At 40.9% G+C, this 18,475-nt stretch overlaps 1 protein-coding gene across 1 annotated transcript; it reads right to left on the bottom strand.

Moving 5' to 3' along the window:
- Positions 1–7,299: 7,299 nt before the first annotated feature.
- Positions 7,300–10,694, bottom strand: smtla (somatolactin alpha). The gene is made up of 5 exons (XM_008277598.1): positions 10,679–10,694; positions 10,256–10,446; positions 8,917–9,030; positions 7,707–7,886; positions 7,300–7,488 (listed from the first exon to the last, which is right to left on the bottom strand). The coding sequence occupies exons 1-5, from the start codon at positions 10,692–10,694 to the stop codon at positions 7,300–7,302; spliced, it is 690 nt and encodes a 229-aa protein (XP_008275820.1).
- Between the last annotated feature and the right edge of the window lie 7,781 nt (positions 10,695–18,475).

The following is an 18,475-nucleotide window of genomic DNA, read 5'->3' as shown; positions in this document are numbered from 1 at the left end:
ATAGAGTTCTTACATCTCCAAGGAAAACTGACAGTGGCATCCTTAAATCCTTACAATCTGAGGGACTTGGCTGGGTGGTTGCATTCCAAAGCTCAGCAGCAGAGACTTTCTGACAGGCTCGTCCAACGATACCAACTAGAGCGGCCCAAGCCCAGACCTTCCAGAACACTTGGTACAAGAAGCCATACTGTCCTTTACCAGGGCTCTGATCAGGCTACCACAGCTTTATCTGCTCCTTCCACTGAGAAGTCCTTGGCAACGTCACAGAGATGGTCAAACGTCCACTGCTTGTTCTGCCGACGCCATGACCATTATCTGACGAGGTGCTCCCACATGAAAGCTCAAACTAGAGAAGAACTAGTGAAATGGTTGAAGAAAGACAACAGATGTTGGAAATGTGGTCGTACCTCACATTCAACAGCAGATTGCAATCTCAAGGAGCCTTGTCCTGAGTGTGGGGAACTTCATTTTCAAGTGCTGCATCTTCTCGCGAAGAAGAACCGGGCTGCAGACCAATCACCTCCTCGAAGCAAAGTCTACTTGTCTCAGTCCTCAGGTCGGGTTCTCCTAAAGGTTGTTCCAGTTATTCTTTGGAATGACAATATCTCACTGAGTACTTATGCCATACTGGATGATGGTTCAGTTCAGTCAATGGTCTTACCTGTTGCTGTTCGACATCTTGAGCTAGAGGGAGAAAAGAAAGTACTTACTCTTTGTACAATTTGGTCCGACCTTACAGACCTTGAAGGACGTTAAGGTTCGGATCGAGATTTCTCCACCTTCAGATCTTGCAGTTTGCTACCCCATCGAGGACACCTTCACTGCAAATCAGATAGACCTGACTGGCCAAACGCACCCAGTTCATACACTGCAGTGACGCTACCCTTACCTGTGCGATGTTCCGCTCCAGTCTTTCCACAAGGTTCAGCCTTTGGTCCTAATTGGCTCAGACAATTCTCATTTGATCTCCCCTACTGAGCCTGTACGCAGCAGTGATAAGGATGGTCTGATAGCTGTCCACACACCGCTTGGCTGGACACTACAAGGCCCTGAAGTTTTAAGCTCTGTGTGAGATCAACAGTGCCTCTTCACAGCATCTGTGAATTCCTCCGATTCACTGCTCAGCCATGTGGAGAAATTTTGGAAACTTGATGTCTTGTCTTTCCGGAGTGAGAAGCAGGTCACCCGCTCGAAACAAGACACTCATGCAATTCAGACCCTGGAGGCCCAAACACAATGAGTTGCGATTGATGGTGTAGCACGTTATGCCACCCCTCTGTTGCGAGTTATTGGTTCTCCCAAGTTAAAGGCTCCATTGGAAGCAACCGTGGCTAATTTGATGAGTACAGAGCGGCGGTTGCTTAAGGATCCACAAAGGGCATCCATTTACAATGGAGAAATCCTTAAGCTGGAGGATGCTGGCTACATCCGGAAAATCACCTCTGAGGAAAAGGAGACATCTGAACAGTCTTGGTACCTTCCTCATCACCAAGTTTCCCATAACAATAAAGCCAGTCTGGTGTTCAACTGTTCTTTCCGCTTTCAGGGCCTATAGCTGAATGAACAACTTCTTCCTGGACCTACTCTCAGTCCTTCATTGATTGGAGTCCTCCTTCATTTTCGTCATCATTCTGTGGCCATAAGCAGTGATATCAAGGGCATGTTTCACCAAGTTCTGCTTCTATCCGAGGACAAGCTCTTGTTTCGTTTTCTTTGGTGCAACCTTGAAAGGGATGTTGTTCCAGATGTCTGAGTGGCAAGTATTTCCCTTTGGTACAACCTGTAGCCCTTGCTGCGCCACTGTTGCTTTGCAAAAAAATGTCTGTGACCACAATAAAGGCTACGAAGATGTTCAGCAAGCTGTTGAGAACAACTTCTATGTTGATAGTTGTCTGGCAAGTCTTCCTGGCATTCCAGAAGCAAAATCCTTGGTCGATAAAGTCTGTGAACATCTTGCAACCGGTGGATTCCAAATGCGTCAGTGGGCTAGTAACCATCAGTGTGTTGTAGCTCACCTTCCTCCAGAGGCCCAGTCGCAAAGCTTGGAGCTTTGACTCTCCCAGAACCGAGCCGATCCAGTTGAGTCTGCTTTGGGGCTGAAATGGACTTGCTCCTCCGACGTTCTGAGCTATCAGTACAAAGCTCTGCAGGACTCCACTTTGACTCTGAGGAGGACATACCAAGTTCTCGCCCAGCAATATGACCCACTGGGGTATCTTATACCTGACCTTACTCGTGCCAAGGTTCTTGTCCAGCAACTCTGGTCGAAACAAAGAGAGTGGGATGATCCATCCTTCCCGGCTGATCTATGTGCTGCTTGGAAGGCTTGGGAGAATGAACTGCCCAATCTTCAGCTCATTTCTATGCCAAGATGCTATACTCCAGAAGAGAGAGCTGACCAAATTTACCACCTGCATGTCTTCTGTGATTCCTCTGAATGGGCTTACGGTGCTGTTGTTTACCTGATCAGTGAATCTGGGGGTGACTATCACAGCAGTTTTGTTATGTGTAACCCATGTTAAAATATGACATAAATACTTGAACAAGAACTGCATAAATAAGTTTGAAAGATAAAAGTGATTCATTTAATGTCATTTACTTCATCAGAGTTAATTAAAAAATGTTAATACAACAATCATTTAATGTTGAAGATTAAAAGTCTGTTGACAGAAAATAAAGTCGCTGCCCCTTTAAGGGACCAGCGACACAGACGCAGCACCTTAGTGACGCTGCAGCACACAGACCTGAGGGAGAGAGCAGAGGAGAAACCGGAGGAAACGAGCGGTGATTAATTAGCAGGAAAAGCAGTGAAAAAGTCGATATTACAGTTGAAAAACATAACTTACCTGGTCGGGAACTGACGGGGATTTTGTGAGAGCTTACTGAATCAGCTCCTTGTCTTGTAAAACCATATACGGAAAAAACCCAAGCACCCTCACAGAAAGAAGAAGTTTCATGACTTGGTGCATATATGTAACTTCCTTTATCTTTTAAGCCTTAAGGACTATACTTCACCCATTGTATAATATATTTATACACAACAGTACACTCTAAATTTACCTACCAAGAGGCAGAGTTCGCCCTACTCAAACAGAGTCAAGCAGATTCCTTTCTTCAAGAGCTCAAGGCATTAATAGAAAATAAGTCTGTGCCTATCAACAGTAAACTTTGTTCACTTGCTCCTTACCTTGAAAAGACCATAGGTCTCATCCGAGTTGGTGGGAGGCTGCGCAACTTATCGGGATCTCCGGATGTTCACCCAATTGTGCTGGATCATTCTCATCCACTCACTAAGGCGCTGAGCAAAGATTTTGATGAACGTCTGCTCCACTCTGGTTCGGAACGTGTTTTTTCTGAGATTAGACGTCATTACTGGATACTACGTGGCCGGCAGGCTGTGAAGCGTCACCAAAGTTCCTGTCCTTCATGGCGTGCTGCACCGAGAGTACCTCTCATGGCCAATCTTCCGCCCGCCTGTCTCCGGCTGTTGAGCCTGCCATTCTACTCCACAGGAGTCGACTGCTTCAGGTTAAAGCTGGGTGCCGTACAGAGAAGTGTTGGGGAGTCATATTTAAATGTTTAACAACCAGAGAAGTTCACCTGGAGCTCCTCACTTCTTTGGATTCAGATGCCTTCCTCCTTGCCCTCAGGAGATTCATCTCTCGTCGAGGCAAACCCATGGAGCTGTTTTCAGACAGGGGCACTAATTTTCATGGTGCTGAAACAGAACTCCAGGAATCCTTTCAGGCGATGGAACCACACTTGCAGAAAAAACTTGGCCCTTACCCAATCACCTCAGGTTCAGCCCTGCTAATGCTCCACATTTTGGTGGGATTTGGGAAAGGGAGATTAGATCAGTTAAATCAGCCCTCCAAGTGTCCATTGGCCACCAACCTGTCGCTGAGGATGTTCTCTCTACAGTACTCACTGAAGTGGAAGGAATCCTTAACTTGAAACCTTTGGGATACACTTCTTCTGATCCAGTAACCCCCAACATCTTGCTGATGAGGCGGCGTGATTCCTCCCTGCCACAAGTCACCTATGTTCCAGAGGTTATGGGGCGGCGGCGTTGGCGTCAGAGCCAAATCCTTGCTGACCAATTTTGGTCACAGTTCATCCACAAATATCTTCCTATGTTCCAATTGAGGCACAAGTGGATCACCTCTGCAGTAAACACGAAGGAGAACAATGCAGTTCTTGTGATGGATCCCCAGTTGCCTTGTGCTCAATGGCCTGTTGGCAAGGTCACCGAAGTTCATCCCAGTCCTGATGGCCGAGTACGTTCTGTCGATGTACTTATCCAGGACAAAATCTACACCAGACCAGTCGCCCGGCTCATCCCTCTTCCTGTCATGCCACGTTGAGGATCAGAATTTGCTTGAATGCACAGTAGCCGTGCCACTGTGGGGGCGGCTGTTACAAATTGTGTCCAAACTTTTGACTGGTACTGTACATCTGCAGCCTTCTTTGGTACATGTGTAACAGCTAACAGCGCTGACCCGGCTGCAGTGGGAGTATTGGGAGTGCAGCCTGATGTTGTTCCCCGAGTCATGGCTTAACGAACTCACTCCGGACTCGCTCGTAACTTTGGCATTTTAACCTGGTCAGAGCGGACCGGAGCTGGAGGGAGAGTGGGAAAAAGAAAGGCTGGGGACTCACCATGTATGTGAATGAGAGATGGTGTAATGCTGGCATGTTAGCGTTAAAGAGCGGCGCTACACGAAGGATGTTGAACTGCTAGTAGTTAGTTTGCGGTTGTTTTACCTGCCAAGGGAGTTTTCGCATGTCCTGGCGATTGCAGTTTACATCTCCCCCTCAGATAATGCTGCCGTGGCCTGTGAACTCATCTATAGTTCAGTGTCCCAGCTGCAAACATCACACCCTCAGTCTCTGATCGACATCTCAGGAGACTTCAATCATACATCGCTCTCTACCACTCTCCCCACATTTCAGCCAGTATGTGGATTGCCAAACCAGAGACGGTGGGGCCTTGGATCTGCTGTATGCTGACACTGGGATGCATATTACTTAATTATTGTTGTTTTCTTGTACTTTCTATATTTTTGGATGCTGCTTGTGGTGTGTAAATTTCCCCCAATGGGGGATCAATAAAGTATTATTCTATTCTATTCTATTCTATTCTATTCTATTCTATTCTATTCTATTCTATGTGGCCTGTATAGATTAACAAGAAGTCAGTGGAGTCTAAGGACAGAAAGGTTTATGCTGTGATTTTGGGCTTTAAATGCAGGAGCTATACAGTACATACTGGTCATAACCAGGGAACAGAAAGTGTGGCCTTTTTCAAAGTTTTGTACACTACCATAATACTTTGGTGCAGCATAACACATGCACTGTGGGACACAAGGTCATGATAATAGGGTTTCATGGGCTAATGATGTCATTCACGTAGACAGGAGGGTGCTAACAGCTTAAAGGCTAGCTTACAAGGTTGATTGATGTGTCAGCAGCTTGAAGATGTGAACAAAATGCACCCAATGTGTTGCAAACTGTCCTTTCACAATTTATATTTCTTGTAATGAGACCAAACAGCAGGTAGCATCAGCATCCAAGTGATTTTGAAGAGATAATCATTAGCAAACTAGCTAACAGGAGGGGCCTTGTGCCTTCCCCAGATCGCAAATGAGGTCATGAACTGCAGCGATAATCAGTAGGGTAAGTGTTGCTCAAATATACAGATGGGGGATAAATTAGAAAGAGAACCTAAAATCTTGATTTTTACAGTGAGGGGATCTGGTGGCTCTTTTATGCTGTGGTGGTCATTTTGCTACAATGGTTTGCCCCACTTGTCACCGCAAATCAACACAAAGTTATTCTGAGTGACCACCTTTATCCAATAATGAAACATTTCTATCATGATGGGAGTGCTCTTTTCCAGAATGACAACCTTAATTAAACATCTATAGGAGATTTTGGACTGACCGTCCAAAAAAACCCCAAATGTGAAATTATCTTTTGCAAGAATGGTGTCACATCGTTCCAGGAGAGTTCTAAAAACTCAATGAAGCTGTTCTGGTGGCACATCGTGATTCAACACCCTACTCATACACTTTTCTGTTTTTGTTTTTTTTTAATCCTTTAATTTGTAACCTGTGTGTATTAAGTCTCTACTAAGATTCACATGAAAACAAACACGCAGTATTATACAAACTGTGACGCACGCTTTTGACTATTTACTTTTGAACTCAGCAAAGTGTCAGAAAGGAAAAATTCTGCTCTCCTCAATAAAAAAAAAACATTTTAACTTACAAATAAATAAATTGCATGCACATACATATATGCAAATCAGAGCAAAAGTTCTTTTTTTGTATTTTTAAGTGAAGATTAAAGAAACTATATTTTTGTTTGATTTCTGATTTCTAAATGGTTGTGGACTAAAAAAAAAATGTATGTTGTTTACTTCCTCCCTTAAAAGATAACACACAAATAAACATTTTTTTTTTATTTCTTGCTTTATTAGATCAGCAGCAGACTAAAAAGGTTTTCACAGTACACAGGGCCTAGTCTGTCACAAATAAAATGACATCCTACATTATAAATTTTAATTGTTTATTCCCTGAACATTTGAACTGAATAAGGGCTATTTTTAATACAACTCTTTTTTTTCTTGTCTTTTTTATATTCATATTAAATTAGGCACATTTAGGCATAGTGGAATTCCGTTTTCCTTCAGGAGCATTTGTCCTGGCTCTCATTTTAGCTGTTATTTATTTTGCCTCTCTTACACTCTCTTTCACCAATCAAAATGTCTCTCTTTTTTTCAAAAGCATAGTTATTGCTCTCTGTTTGACTCCCATCTACCGTGAAAGTGTTTCATTTCACTAATGCAGAAGTGAAACCAACTCCATTTAACAAGGGAGTCTCACTGAATACTCTCGGGGCCGTGGGAATAATCAAAACACTGCGAGAGCCAGCAAGGAATAAAAACTCCAGTTAAGAACAAAGGAAATGGAAATCAATGGCAGGATATGCAGATTTATTTGACAGCTCGACGCGCAATAATCTTTTGGGAGTTTGCCCTCTCCTGCCTTTACCAGGTTAAAATAACAACTAAGCAAGGAAAGAAAAAAAAGAACGCAGTATGTTGAATAAAGGGCACAGGATCACACCTACTTAGTTTTGTGTGAAGGTGTTCCAGAACAATCAATAAGAAATGTACTGCATTACAAGCAAGGCCGAGTAGCCCAAGGCATGGTCATATCTTTAAGTGCGCGCAACCAACCTCAGGAATTCATTTAAAGCTTAACACTGTGTTATTTAAAAGCTGCAGCTTATGTTTTATGGACAGTTGTCGGTTTGACGACACTTGAGGAGCTTAAGGAAAGTCTCCATCTTATGGGCATCTTTCTTGAAGCAGCTGAGCAAAGTATAGTCTCTCATAACAGATTCCAGCATCTCTGGCTGCACATCGTACTGGAATAAGCTTTGTTCACTGTCGGTTGTGGCCAACGTCCCCTCATCCAACATCTGCATAGCAAATTAGAAAACATGATAGAAATTGTCATAACAAAAGGAAAACATAAGAATAAAGCAAGAAGATTATAATAATTATTATTTCTGAATTGTCAAAATAACAGGAACTTGAAACCTAATTGATGATATTTTTGTTAGTTATTCCAAGCAGTAACTAATGTGTTAGGATTTAGTTACAAATAAGTGTCATCCTGAAATGTGATTTGACCCACCTTCTTGATGAGGACCACCACCCCTTGCTCCAGACTGATCAGTTTGTCAGACACCCACTTTGTCTTGTTGAGCAGCATATCAGGAGCGTGATCATAGCGATCCATTGTTGTCTGCAGGTAGACCAAAGGCTCGATCCATGACTGCACCAGCATCAGCACAGAGTGAAGCAACCATTTGTCCTGCAGACGCGTGGAAAAGTGAATGAATAAGCGACTTAAAACAGAATGTCTTCAAAGTTAAAACATGAAACATCTTACAACAACAATCTTAAAACATAAAAAAATACCACAAAAAAAGACACAGCTACAACTTGGACGTAGTCCTATGGAATAAATAGTCGTCATTTTTATAACTTCTGTAAGATAATAATCAACACAAGTGTTGAAAAACTTAACAGCATCTCTTTCGATCAGAAGCTTGTCAGCTGCAAAACATTCTGTAATAAAAGCAGGTTAAAGCTCCTTTAATTCCTCTGAGCAGACTAGACTCTACAGCAAGAGCAAATGACCATTGTACAAATGGCCATTAAACTGCAAAACAGGCAATATTCCAACAGAAAGGGCAGAGGATGAATGACTAAAATAAAGAAGGAGCTTGTAGTATATGCAGCTTCAAAGATCACATTTGCTATTATATGATGATATAACTTTTAACCATCAGCTTCAATATTGCTAAAAAATGAGTCGTTAAAGAAATTGCTGCTATATACTATGGCCTTTGTTAGTTGAAGGAGGACTATTGTAGAACAGCCAAGTCACCCTTCACAGGTCTTTTGCTAAGTGGCTCGATCTAGTTTCCAATCCAGTGACCAAGTTGACCTTTGTCCAAAAAAGGCTGTGCCCTGCTGGATAGTACTAACAACTTCTTTTAATGCAATTACTGCAAACGTCACATAATGGAGCAGCTTACAAGCAGCAAAAAGGAGGAAGGAAGAAGGATACATATGCATGTGCACATATATTAGGGCCACTCAGATCCACAAATGCAGACATACACAGAAACACAATCCTCTACACTCATTTAATGACACACAAACTGTACTTGTATTTCCTTTTTTTGTGTTGTGTACATTCACATAAGGAACCGTCTTTGTAATCATTGTACATGCATGGATACAAAAAACAAAAATGTACAAACACACATTACTGGCATTCTTTACAGATTAAAATCAAAACCCTGACAAGGAACATACTGTGACAATGTGCTTACAGATATCTGCTGGATTTCACTTTTGGAACTGGGCATGGGTAAGGCTTTGGTGATGCATGCGTAGCCGGCCTGGCTGCTCTGGAGCCGCAGAGGGAATGGGAGGAACATCTCCTCCTACAGAGAATTCAAAAACACAGATTTTATTTACGCTCTACTTTAAAAACTCAACAGCATCAGCAGCAGTCCTAAAATCTGTATTACCTTTTGGAATTCTGTTGGTTTTAGCCGGTGTTTTAGAATGATTACACTCTAGTCCTCAAGTTAAAAAAAAATACCTGTCTACCGAACAGGGGAGTAACATCATGGTAAGACTTTTTAAACTGATTTAAAAATCTCTGTACAGAAAGACATAACAACAACAAAAGCTTCAGCAGTGTTTGCCACTGGAGACACAATATGTTCTCCGGCATGCTCTCATCTGTAGACCCCATGCAGCTTATTCTCAATAACAAGCCATGCATCATCTCATTTCAAAGACCATTTTGACTCTAGAGCCTCCAACTAAAGAGGATTCAACAGGCTGGAAAACCTGTGCTTTCGTTGCACTATATCATTATGGCATTCATATTACCCCATAGCAGGCATGTTTCTTCAATAAAACCTTTTTGGTTCAGAGGAGAGATATAAGATTACTTTGACGCCTAGCAGTAAGGTGATGATCATGTCAGAATCAAAAGCCAATAACACAGAGTATCTAACAGAGATTGTAAGTGCCTCTGGTCCAGCATAGTGATAAAAAGGCCAACAAAAAAAAAAAAATCCTTTAGCTCTTGTGTTCCTGTGTAGTTTGGGGGAAATGGGGCCCATAGCTTGGATTATAACTGTTGTTTTAGCACTGACATGCAAAAAACAGTTACATTGCTCTCTGGATGACTCAGTTTTCTTACATAACAAGACATCTCTGTCCTATATAAAAAGTTATATTGGATTCAAACACACAATTCTGCATTGGTGTTGTGGTAGCCCTTGCCTAAAGCTATGTTTCAACAGCATTGGTTTTCAAATGCTGATTTCATATTTCATACATAAAATAAATAAATAAAATTATTTTATGCCCAACTGGCAAGAATATACCCCCTGTTAGTAATTTTCTTAGACTGCACTCAAGTTGAATCCTCTCTAGTTATAGTGTAAAAAACAAAACCCTGTCTTGTAAAGAAAAGTGATTTAGTTTCTCCTGAGATTATACAGACACAAAAAAAATCTTTGCCCTTGCTGTATTCTTTAAGAGCATGTGGATGCAGTGGGTTTGCTGAAGAGTTAAACGTTTATTTATTTATTTATTTAACAGTGTACCAGTGCCAGGATTTATTTTGGGTTAACGGTCAGTGGTACTTACAAACAAAGAGCACGATTCTTCTGAGACACGGTAGATGAGCTCAGCATGATGGATGACTCGGTCTAGAAGTTTCTCTTGGGAGATGGAAGTGCAGCCGGAGAGACTGCCCTGCTCTTCTTTACAGTCCAGTGGCATGCTTACAGTAAGGAGGGATGGCCAGAGCAATAGAGCCCATACACCCCTCTGGATGGCTGAAGACACAGACACAAAGATGTAACAAATGTTCATAAGTCAGCCATAAAGTGTGACATCGACAAGTCACAACTATATGACCATTCTTTGTCTCTATTGTTTGCTTTATTACAATTTAAATTTAAATCACTACTCATTTAAATCAAATAGTTACATTTATATTATGTCATATAGATATAAATATATCAGTAAAATTGCAAAACAGGTTCATAGCTACAGCAGATACCTTACCTGCCATTATGTGCATTCTGTCAGTATTCTTCAAGCTTTTTCTTGCCATTCTGTCATTCTGACTTCTTTATAAAGCCTGACCAGGCCATGAATAACGTAAAAGTCATTTTCATCTTGCGTATGTCCTTGTAAAAAGACACCAGTCTTGCCAGGACAACACATTTCTTTTCTTGTGCATAATACAAAGATGGTGAATATGGGCAGGCATACTAGGTACAAAGTCAAACCGTGTTACCAGGTTATGCATATGAATCACTCCAGTTGAAAATTGGGGCACCACCTTCTGTTTAGGGAAAACAGACTAAAGTAAAAGATCAGTCTCAAAATTAGTCTCAAAATACACTAAATGGTTAATTTGATACATTGACTAATAATTTTAATAACTATAACCCAGATATAGTAATTATAGCTAGACTGAAGGATTCACAAATTCTATGTACTAGTTCATCTAAAACAATAAAAAGAACTATTCCAAGCATTTATTTGTTTTATTTTGTATTCTGCAGCCTAAATTATTTTAATATTTGCTTGGAACAAAAGAAAAAGAAAAAAAAAAAGATGTGACAGAAATGTCCAGCTTTTGAAAAGTAAGTTAATTTATATATTCAATGCTTGGTTGGGGCTTCTTTACCAGGAATGACTGCACCTGTAGAAGAGGTTGGGACGCAACATGAACTAGACCAGCAGATATACACAAAACATTCATTAAAGTCAGTAAAAGCAAAACATACAATATTTGCACAATATTGTTACTACAAGTATTAAAAATAATTCCATAGTTTGTGTGTGTATATGTATGTGTGTGTGTGTGTGTGTGTGTGTGTGTGTGTGTGTCGGAAGCGCGCCAAAGACGATGTGTGTGTCCCTTTGTTCAGCCATCACCATGTTCTCAGGCATGAGCGTCCCTCTGCGTATTTTTAATCGGGGGTTCCGTTGGTCTGACCATCGGTGTGTAGGTTCAAATGTTTCCAAGATGAACAGCAGTCTTTGCTGTGGAGGTTTCTAATGCCACAGATCGGAGGAAACTGGCCTTTCATTTGTTCTATGCAGAGCTAGCAGCTCAGCGCTAATATGTTCTGTTGCTGCTGCAGTTAACGTGCAGACTTCTGCGCTTGGATGCCGGGTGAACTGACCCCACTTTAAAACAAAACAAAAAAAGTTTGGCCTGTCTCGCCCAACCAAGGCCGCTGAGCAAGATAGCATCAGGCAAGAGAACAGGGAGAGAGCAGCAGGTATGGGTTTGTTCCTGTGGTCCAGGTGTCATCTTACTTCAGGTTACCATACCATCAGTGTTGCTATTTACTTTTCAGAATAAAAGCTCCTTTAAATCCCACAAATGAACAGATTTATCAGTAAAGCACCCCGTGGTGCCTACATATTCCAGCTTTGGTCACATGTGTGATCCTGTAAGCACCTCATAGTATCAGTCTTTAGTTGAAAAGTTAATTTGTCTGCTCATTTAGTTGTGAAACAATTGGGACAGTTTATTAACTTGACTAAGCATGGAGATATTAATCAAGTTACAAACCTTGTGCTTGTGATGACACCAATGCAGTATTACCGAGGAGTTTGTCCATGCTTAAAAAGTCGAACAGTGGTGATTGAGTCCAATCCGAATTTAGACTTCTAAGCAAAATGTTTAGTAATTGCTGACTTTCAGAATTGTTGACTTTGCTCCAGCTGCTAGAATCTTCAACTTTATCTGACACATTTAGAAAAGTAAGTTGTCTTACTGTCAGAATAGGATTTTTTTTTGTTATAATAATATAACAAAAATGACCATGAGGAGTGAACTGTGGAGCTCTTGTGCTTTAAGGTTCTTCTTTTTTTTTCACCCATGGCTCAGGGCTGTAACACTTCATGTAGCCAGACGCAGAGACGCTTTCAGAATGTAAATGTTTTCTGAGCAGTGGTCAGAGAAGTTGTGGTCATCATCTGATGGGTCTAATTGCAGGTTATGATTTTGTCAACATTTCAGAGTACTTCTGTTGTGTGAATGCCCACACAGTTAGTGGACATGGCGGTTATGCGCAATGTCCTTATGGGGTCTTTTGTCATCCCACTTTGGTCTGTAATGAGGGCAACAGGTCTATGCAGTACATTTGTGTGACAGTGTTAGGGCTGGCAGGTTTAGTTGTTTTCTCCTTTGCTTTAGGAGTGACTTTCCTAAACCTTTCGTGTTGTTTTCCTGATCTCATGCAGTGAGGGGTTACCTTGGCGTGCCAATAACACACCATGAGTGTGCACACATGGATGCATGTTTTGAAAGAACAAAGACTTAGAAGTTCAGTTGTCTTCTAAGTCTGGTGCGTTTTTGCCTTGGAAATATGCAAGCCCCAGATGCTTGCAATAGTCTCTGGGATGCTCATGCTGGTATTGTTTATCTTAGAGGGCTGCAACCATTGATGCAGTCTCATCAGCAGGAGAAGAGAACTTTCCTGTTAGTGCGTGACAGAGGTCTTTGTAGTCATTTCTGACACTGAGAGGTTGACACTGGATAAACCCGTGGATGGCGCTGTTCTTCCACACAAGCAATTTCTTTTTTTTCTTTGGGGTGCATGGGGCAGGTCAATCAGGTTGCCATCCAGTTCCCTAAAAGTAATCTTCATTGTGCTGATCACATTTGTCTGGATCAAAAGGTTCAATATCTTTAGCTATAAGCTTGAACTCTTCAAGGTGAGGACACTGTAAGGCCTTTTTGAGTGAAGATGAGACTAAGCTAGTGTTGGAATGGACCTGTACTCTCGTGCTGCAGTTTTCTATGGTTGAGAGGTTGAGGCTGAGCAACTTTCATCACTGTCATACCAGTGCAGAGAGGAAGCCAACATGCCCCGTAAGGTTCTAGTCCCCATTTTGGAGGAATGACTATTGAGTGTATATTACGTTTAGTGGCTCAGAAGAACAGGGGGCAGAATGTATTCTAAATGAGACACTGCTCATCTCTTCAGTGTCTGTTGCAGAGGGGTGGGACATCAGGTAGCTATTATAAAGTTATCTAATTCCCAAGGATTTAGGCTTGATGGAAATTGTTTGCATCCTCTGAACATAGAGGGAGTCAAGCTTTTATTCGAGGAGTGTGAGTCGGAGTAAAATTCTTTTTACTCCGACTCACACTCCTCGAATAAAAGCTTTACAATGGCTGAACGACTGGGTTGTGGCAAGGTGTTCAGATCTAAACTTACAGTTCCTCTTTGTACGAGCAGAAATCTAACTGCTGAATGCAGGTCTTCTAAGTAAAACATGGCTTTCTAATTAGCTTTCAGCACCTCATGGAGGAGACAAGCATTGTGCACTTTCAGGGGTTCTAGCTCCCATTCTATGACGGTCTTGGTCTTAGGGACAAGGCTGGTTTGCTTTCCATAGGCAAACATTTTAATCATGGGATTTTGGATGCGTTCTGCACATCACACCTATCATTGAATAGTAAATCTATCTCTTTGCTGCACCCACTGATTGATGAATTCATCATAGTCAGGTTTTAGGCTGTAGGCCAGGGAAGAATAAATTGCTCCATACAATGGTTCTCCATTGTTTGATTGAAATGGAGAGTGAGTCAAAACAGGTGGTCTTGTCAAATGCAACAATGCGGTAAGCCATGGCTTTAGCAGGCTCCTCTCAGTGTAGCTAAGCCTACCCTACTAATGTCGTAGCTTGCACTATGGGGAGTTGCTTTCTGTGGAAGCAGGTGATTGACAGCATCGTCTTGTGGCTGTAGTGACAAATTTGCTTATCAAACTTGAACAGGGCAGAAACAGTCAGAGGACTCTTACTTAAAGTGATTCATGCTGGAATCCATAGCAGTAATATGCAGGTTCCAGCTCTGTGTGTCACAGGTCCAGTGGCAGTGTATTTCATTTAAAAAGACGATTTACATTCACATTTAATTCTGTCTAGACTAGATAGCTTTAAATATCTGATCAATAAGGGCAATAAGGGCTTAAGATGGTTATCAATTAACCAAATTTCTTAAATCCTTTTAACTGAACTTTCATGATGAAATTATTTGCCTCCACAATGTACTTCTTTGTAAGTACAACAGGAGTCCAGCATAAAGACTTTTTAGTCTAAAAGTGACTAAAAAATGAGACTGTTAAGCGGGAGGTTTGAGTGTCTTCTTCATGTGTTTGTCTGTTTAAAGGCTATTTCAGCTCATATGAGGATATGTGGTGCCTACAAATGTCTTTGCTTCTGATTTAAAGTTAGATTTTTTTTCTAAATAAACTGCATCTGACAACAGGAAATTTGTATCAGCCTACCTAAATTAAAAAACAAAACAAAACAAAACAAAACAAAACAAAAAAGCCTGTTTTATACATTTCTTTTCCATCCAACATTGAGATATTGTCCAAAAATCCAAGAATGAAGACTGAGACTGATTAGATTTATCAAACAAAAGCTGAAAATGGAAGGGGTTGAAAAATCCCTCTTTTCAGCTGAGGTCAGGATGTAATGTAGATTTAAACATGCTTGACAGAAAAGGCAGCAGAAAAGACAGCGTAGAACTATAATAGACACAACAAAAGGAGGCTGACTGAATGAGAGTCGGAAATCACTGGGATCTAACAAAACGCCTCAAATCTTCTTTTTTTTTTTTGACATTCATATTCCATTCTGCTCAGAAAATCATGGGTGTCTGAGAGGAGCTCTACCCAGAAGCTATGGTTTCCCAATTGTAATGACTGTGTTTAACTGTCACAGAAGGAAGCACATATATCATAGTAACCCATGCCTGCTTGAAACACTGCCAGCCTAGGTAGGCGTACAGAAATCCATTAAATGCTCCATTTTGAGGTTTTCTTTTATTGCCTAGAGCATTTGCTGCACTACTTACTTCATTTGTCCTTTAAATTACTTCTATTATGAATGTAATCAAATTGGAAGATTAATGAGGAAGAGTTGTCTGGCAATTTATAGTAATAAATCCATCCATGTATTTTGGATGCAATTTACAGAACATGTTTGCCTTGTACACAGAGGGAATAAAATTGGTATTATTTTTATTATGAACCACAATCATATAATCGAAAGAGTAGAATGCATGAGGACACTAAGTAAAACTGTTTCCTTAAAGGAGTTCTGTTTTTCTTTTTTTTCTTTTTTCTTTTTTCTTTACAGGAACCAAACCATGAAGTGCGGGACGACATTTAAGACACTTGAGCTCAAATGTTTATTTATTCAGTCAAGCATGTTTAAGAATAAAGTAGGCTAAGCTAAGCTAAGACAGACAGGGGATCAGGAAGTAGCAGCTGATGGGTGTCGAGTTACTGAACTCGACGTCACAGTGTTGGTTGCTATTCAAGATACCCGAAGCCGCCTTTTGCATATGTCAACCTGTTTCATATGAATCACTGTTCTCTTGTCACCTTTCTCTTACTCCTCCACTTTTTTCCTTCTCCGCAGTTTTGCTCAACAGATTTTCACACCTCTCTAAAAAGCATCTGGTTTTCTTCCACCTAATGTTAAATCCTGCTAAATGTACAGGGAGTTTAAAAAAAACACGAAACATCCTAATTAATGTGACAGAACTCAGTTCGCAGGTGTGATAACAACTCTAGAATATTGAGCCATTTTTGCTAAATCTAATCTAAATTTGGATATCAGCCACAAAGTATTTGTGTGTCACAGCCTAATACAGGTTTAACCTCATTTCTTGTTCACGCCAGAGTCTATAAATCACAAGTAATTAACTAAGATGCAAACATTGTTTGTGCATCTGCACCTTTTCTTTTGCAAGTGATCAGTGAGGGCATGCCATTACCTGCCAATATTCTGATGAGTTAGTAATGACTGGCATATTTTTAAAAAAGGAATATCATTTATCACATGACAAAACAAAAATTTGAGACAGGACTGTAGGGTGCAAACATGTCACCAAAAATTACATTCATATACATTATTATAAAATGTATATCATTATAAAAAAAAAAAAAAAAAAAAAAGGGGGACGCCCTGGACAGGTCGCCAGTCCATCGCAGGGCTACACTTAGAGACAGACAACCAAGCACACTCACATTCACACCTACGGACAATTTAGAATCACCAATTAATCTCAACATGTTTTTGGACTGTGTGGGGGGAAGCCGGAGTTTCAGTTGAAATATAACCCTTTTTTTGCCATCTAACAGCAACAAGAGGTGTTGGTTCCTGCTGACAAATCAACATTATATTTGAAATAATTTACATAATATATAATTCATGTGTGAATCGCAAGTTCCCACCAATAACCAGCTGTTTATAGATGATTTTTTATTATGTTTAAAGTATTACTGATCTAAAGTTCTGTTTGAAAGGTTTACTTATTGTTTATGAGCTGTTACAGTCCATGGCACTATGTGTGTGTATATTATACATGTTGTCACTCCCACTGACATTTCATGATTTTATGAGCTGAGAAACCGACTATGCTACGAAACCAAGAAGATTGCTCACTTTCTTTGTTTGAATCATTATTATTATTTTTTTTTTTTATTTCCAACTGCAGCATGTACACCTAATGTATGAAAGACTTTTGATTACATTTGAACTTTAAACCCCAGTAACAAATCCCTCAACCCTCCCCACCCAACCTCCCAACCCCCATCCCTATTCATCCATCCATCCTCCTTTCCCTCCTCCCTGCTCTGTAGCCCCCCACCTCCCCATGCACCCCACCACTACCTGATAGTCAGAACAGCAATGACAGTACAGTGATTGTCTATTTTGGAAAAAGGTCTTTGAAGTCTGATATCAGTTCTTTCCATCCATCCATCCATCCATTTTCTATACACCGCTTAATCCTCATTAGGGTCGCGGGGGGCTGGAGCCTATCCCAGCTGACTGCGAAGGCAGGGGACACCCTGGACAGGTCGCCAGTCCATCGCAGGGCATATTAATTCTTTCCACATTTGAATTGTATTTAGTCTTGCATCATTGACTCTGATGATACGCTGATGATAGTTCTAGCTAGGCAATGGCCAAAAAGCTCTGAAGCCAGTGAGTACTTGAGATGTCATGCAGGGGTTTCCGGCGCTCGACAACGATCTTCGTTTCTGCGTTCAGGCCTACCGGCCAAATTTTTTCGCTTCTTGTACATAAAAGCAATGTGAGAGTCCTCATTTAGAAGATGTACAGCTGGGTCCATTGGTAACTGTAACCTCGTTAGTGCTGTCAGAGTACTGATAACCCTCTTCCACAAACCAAAAACTCCTGGACATTCCCATACAACATGTATAAATGAGCCATAGGGGCAGAAGGAGCAAAATAGGTCAGGGGCCAATCCCATCTGGTGTCTAATTCTTGGAGTTAAATTTTAAAGACATGTACTGATGATTTGGATTTTTTGAGGTACTGGTGGTAATGGCCCAAATCCTATCCCAGTTAAAATTTTTTCCTAATTCTGTTAAGTCCCTGTCCCAAGCTTTCATTCCTGATGTTGCCTTGTATGTCTGGGAATTTCATTTATCATAGATTATGGGATACTAGTCATCCTGGAGCATTCTGTATCCAGTATAAAATGGGATGGTCCTTCGAGCCTGACCCCCAGGGCTTTACAGGCTGATCTTATTGTGAAGCAAAAGAAAAGAGAGTGATTGTCAATGTTAAAATGAGATACAAGTTCTTGAAAACTGAGGATTGTATCAAACCCGTTAATATCTTTAAGACTAGTAATACCTCTAGCTTCCCAATTTTTGTTAGTAAATGGTTTCCCTCCAGATAAAAGGTTGCTATTGTTCCATAGTGGAGATGACCTACACCACACTTTTCACTTTTAGAAACTTTTCTACTGATCCAAACACTTTCAACATGTAGAATATAACT

This window comes from Stegastes partitus, unplaced genomic scaffold, assembly GCF_000690725.1.
Source record: "Stegastes partitus isolate 25-593 unplaced genomic scaffold, Stegastes_partitus-1.0.2 Scaffold102, whole genome shotgun sequence".
Classification (NCBI taxonomy): domain Eukaryota; kingdom Metazoa; phylum Chordata; class Actinopteri; family Pomacentridae; genus Stegastes; species Stegastes partitus.
This window is presented reverse-complemented; position numbering and strand designations above follow the sequence as displayed.

Bases quoted from the DNA above. Each gene is read 5' to 3' on its own strand.
- smtla (XM_008277598.1), bottom strand. The intron at 7,887-8,916 runs GTAAGCACATTG...ACGCGTCTGCAG, and splicing joins GTGAAATCCAGCAGATATCT to GACAAATGGTTGCTTCACTC. The intron at 7,489-7,706 runs GTGGGTCAAATC...TTTGCTATGCAG, and splicing joins TGGTGGTCCTCATCAAGAAG to ATGTTGGATGAGGGGACGTT.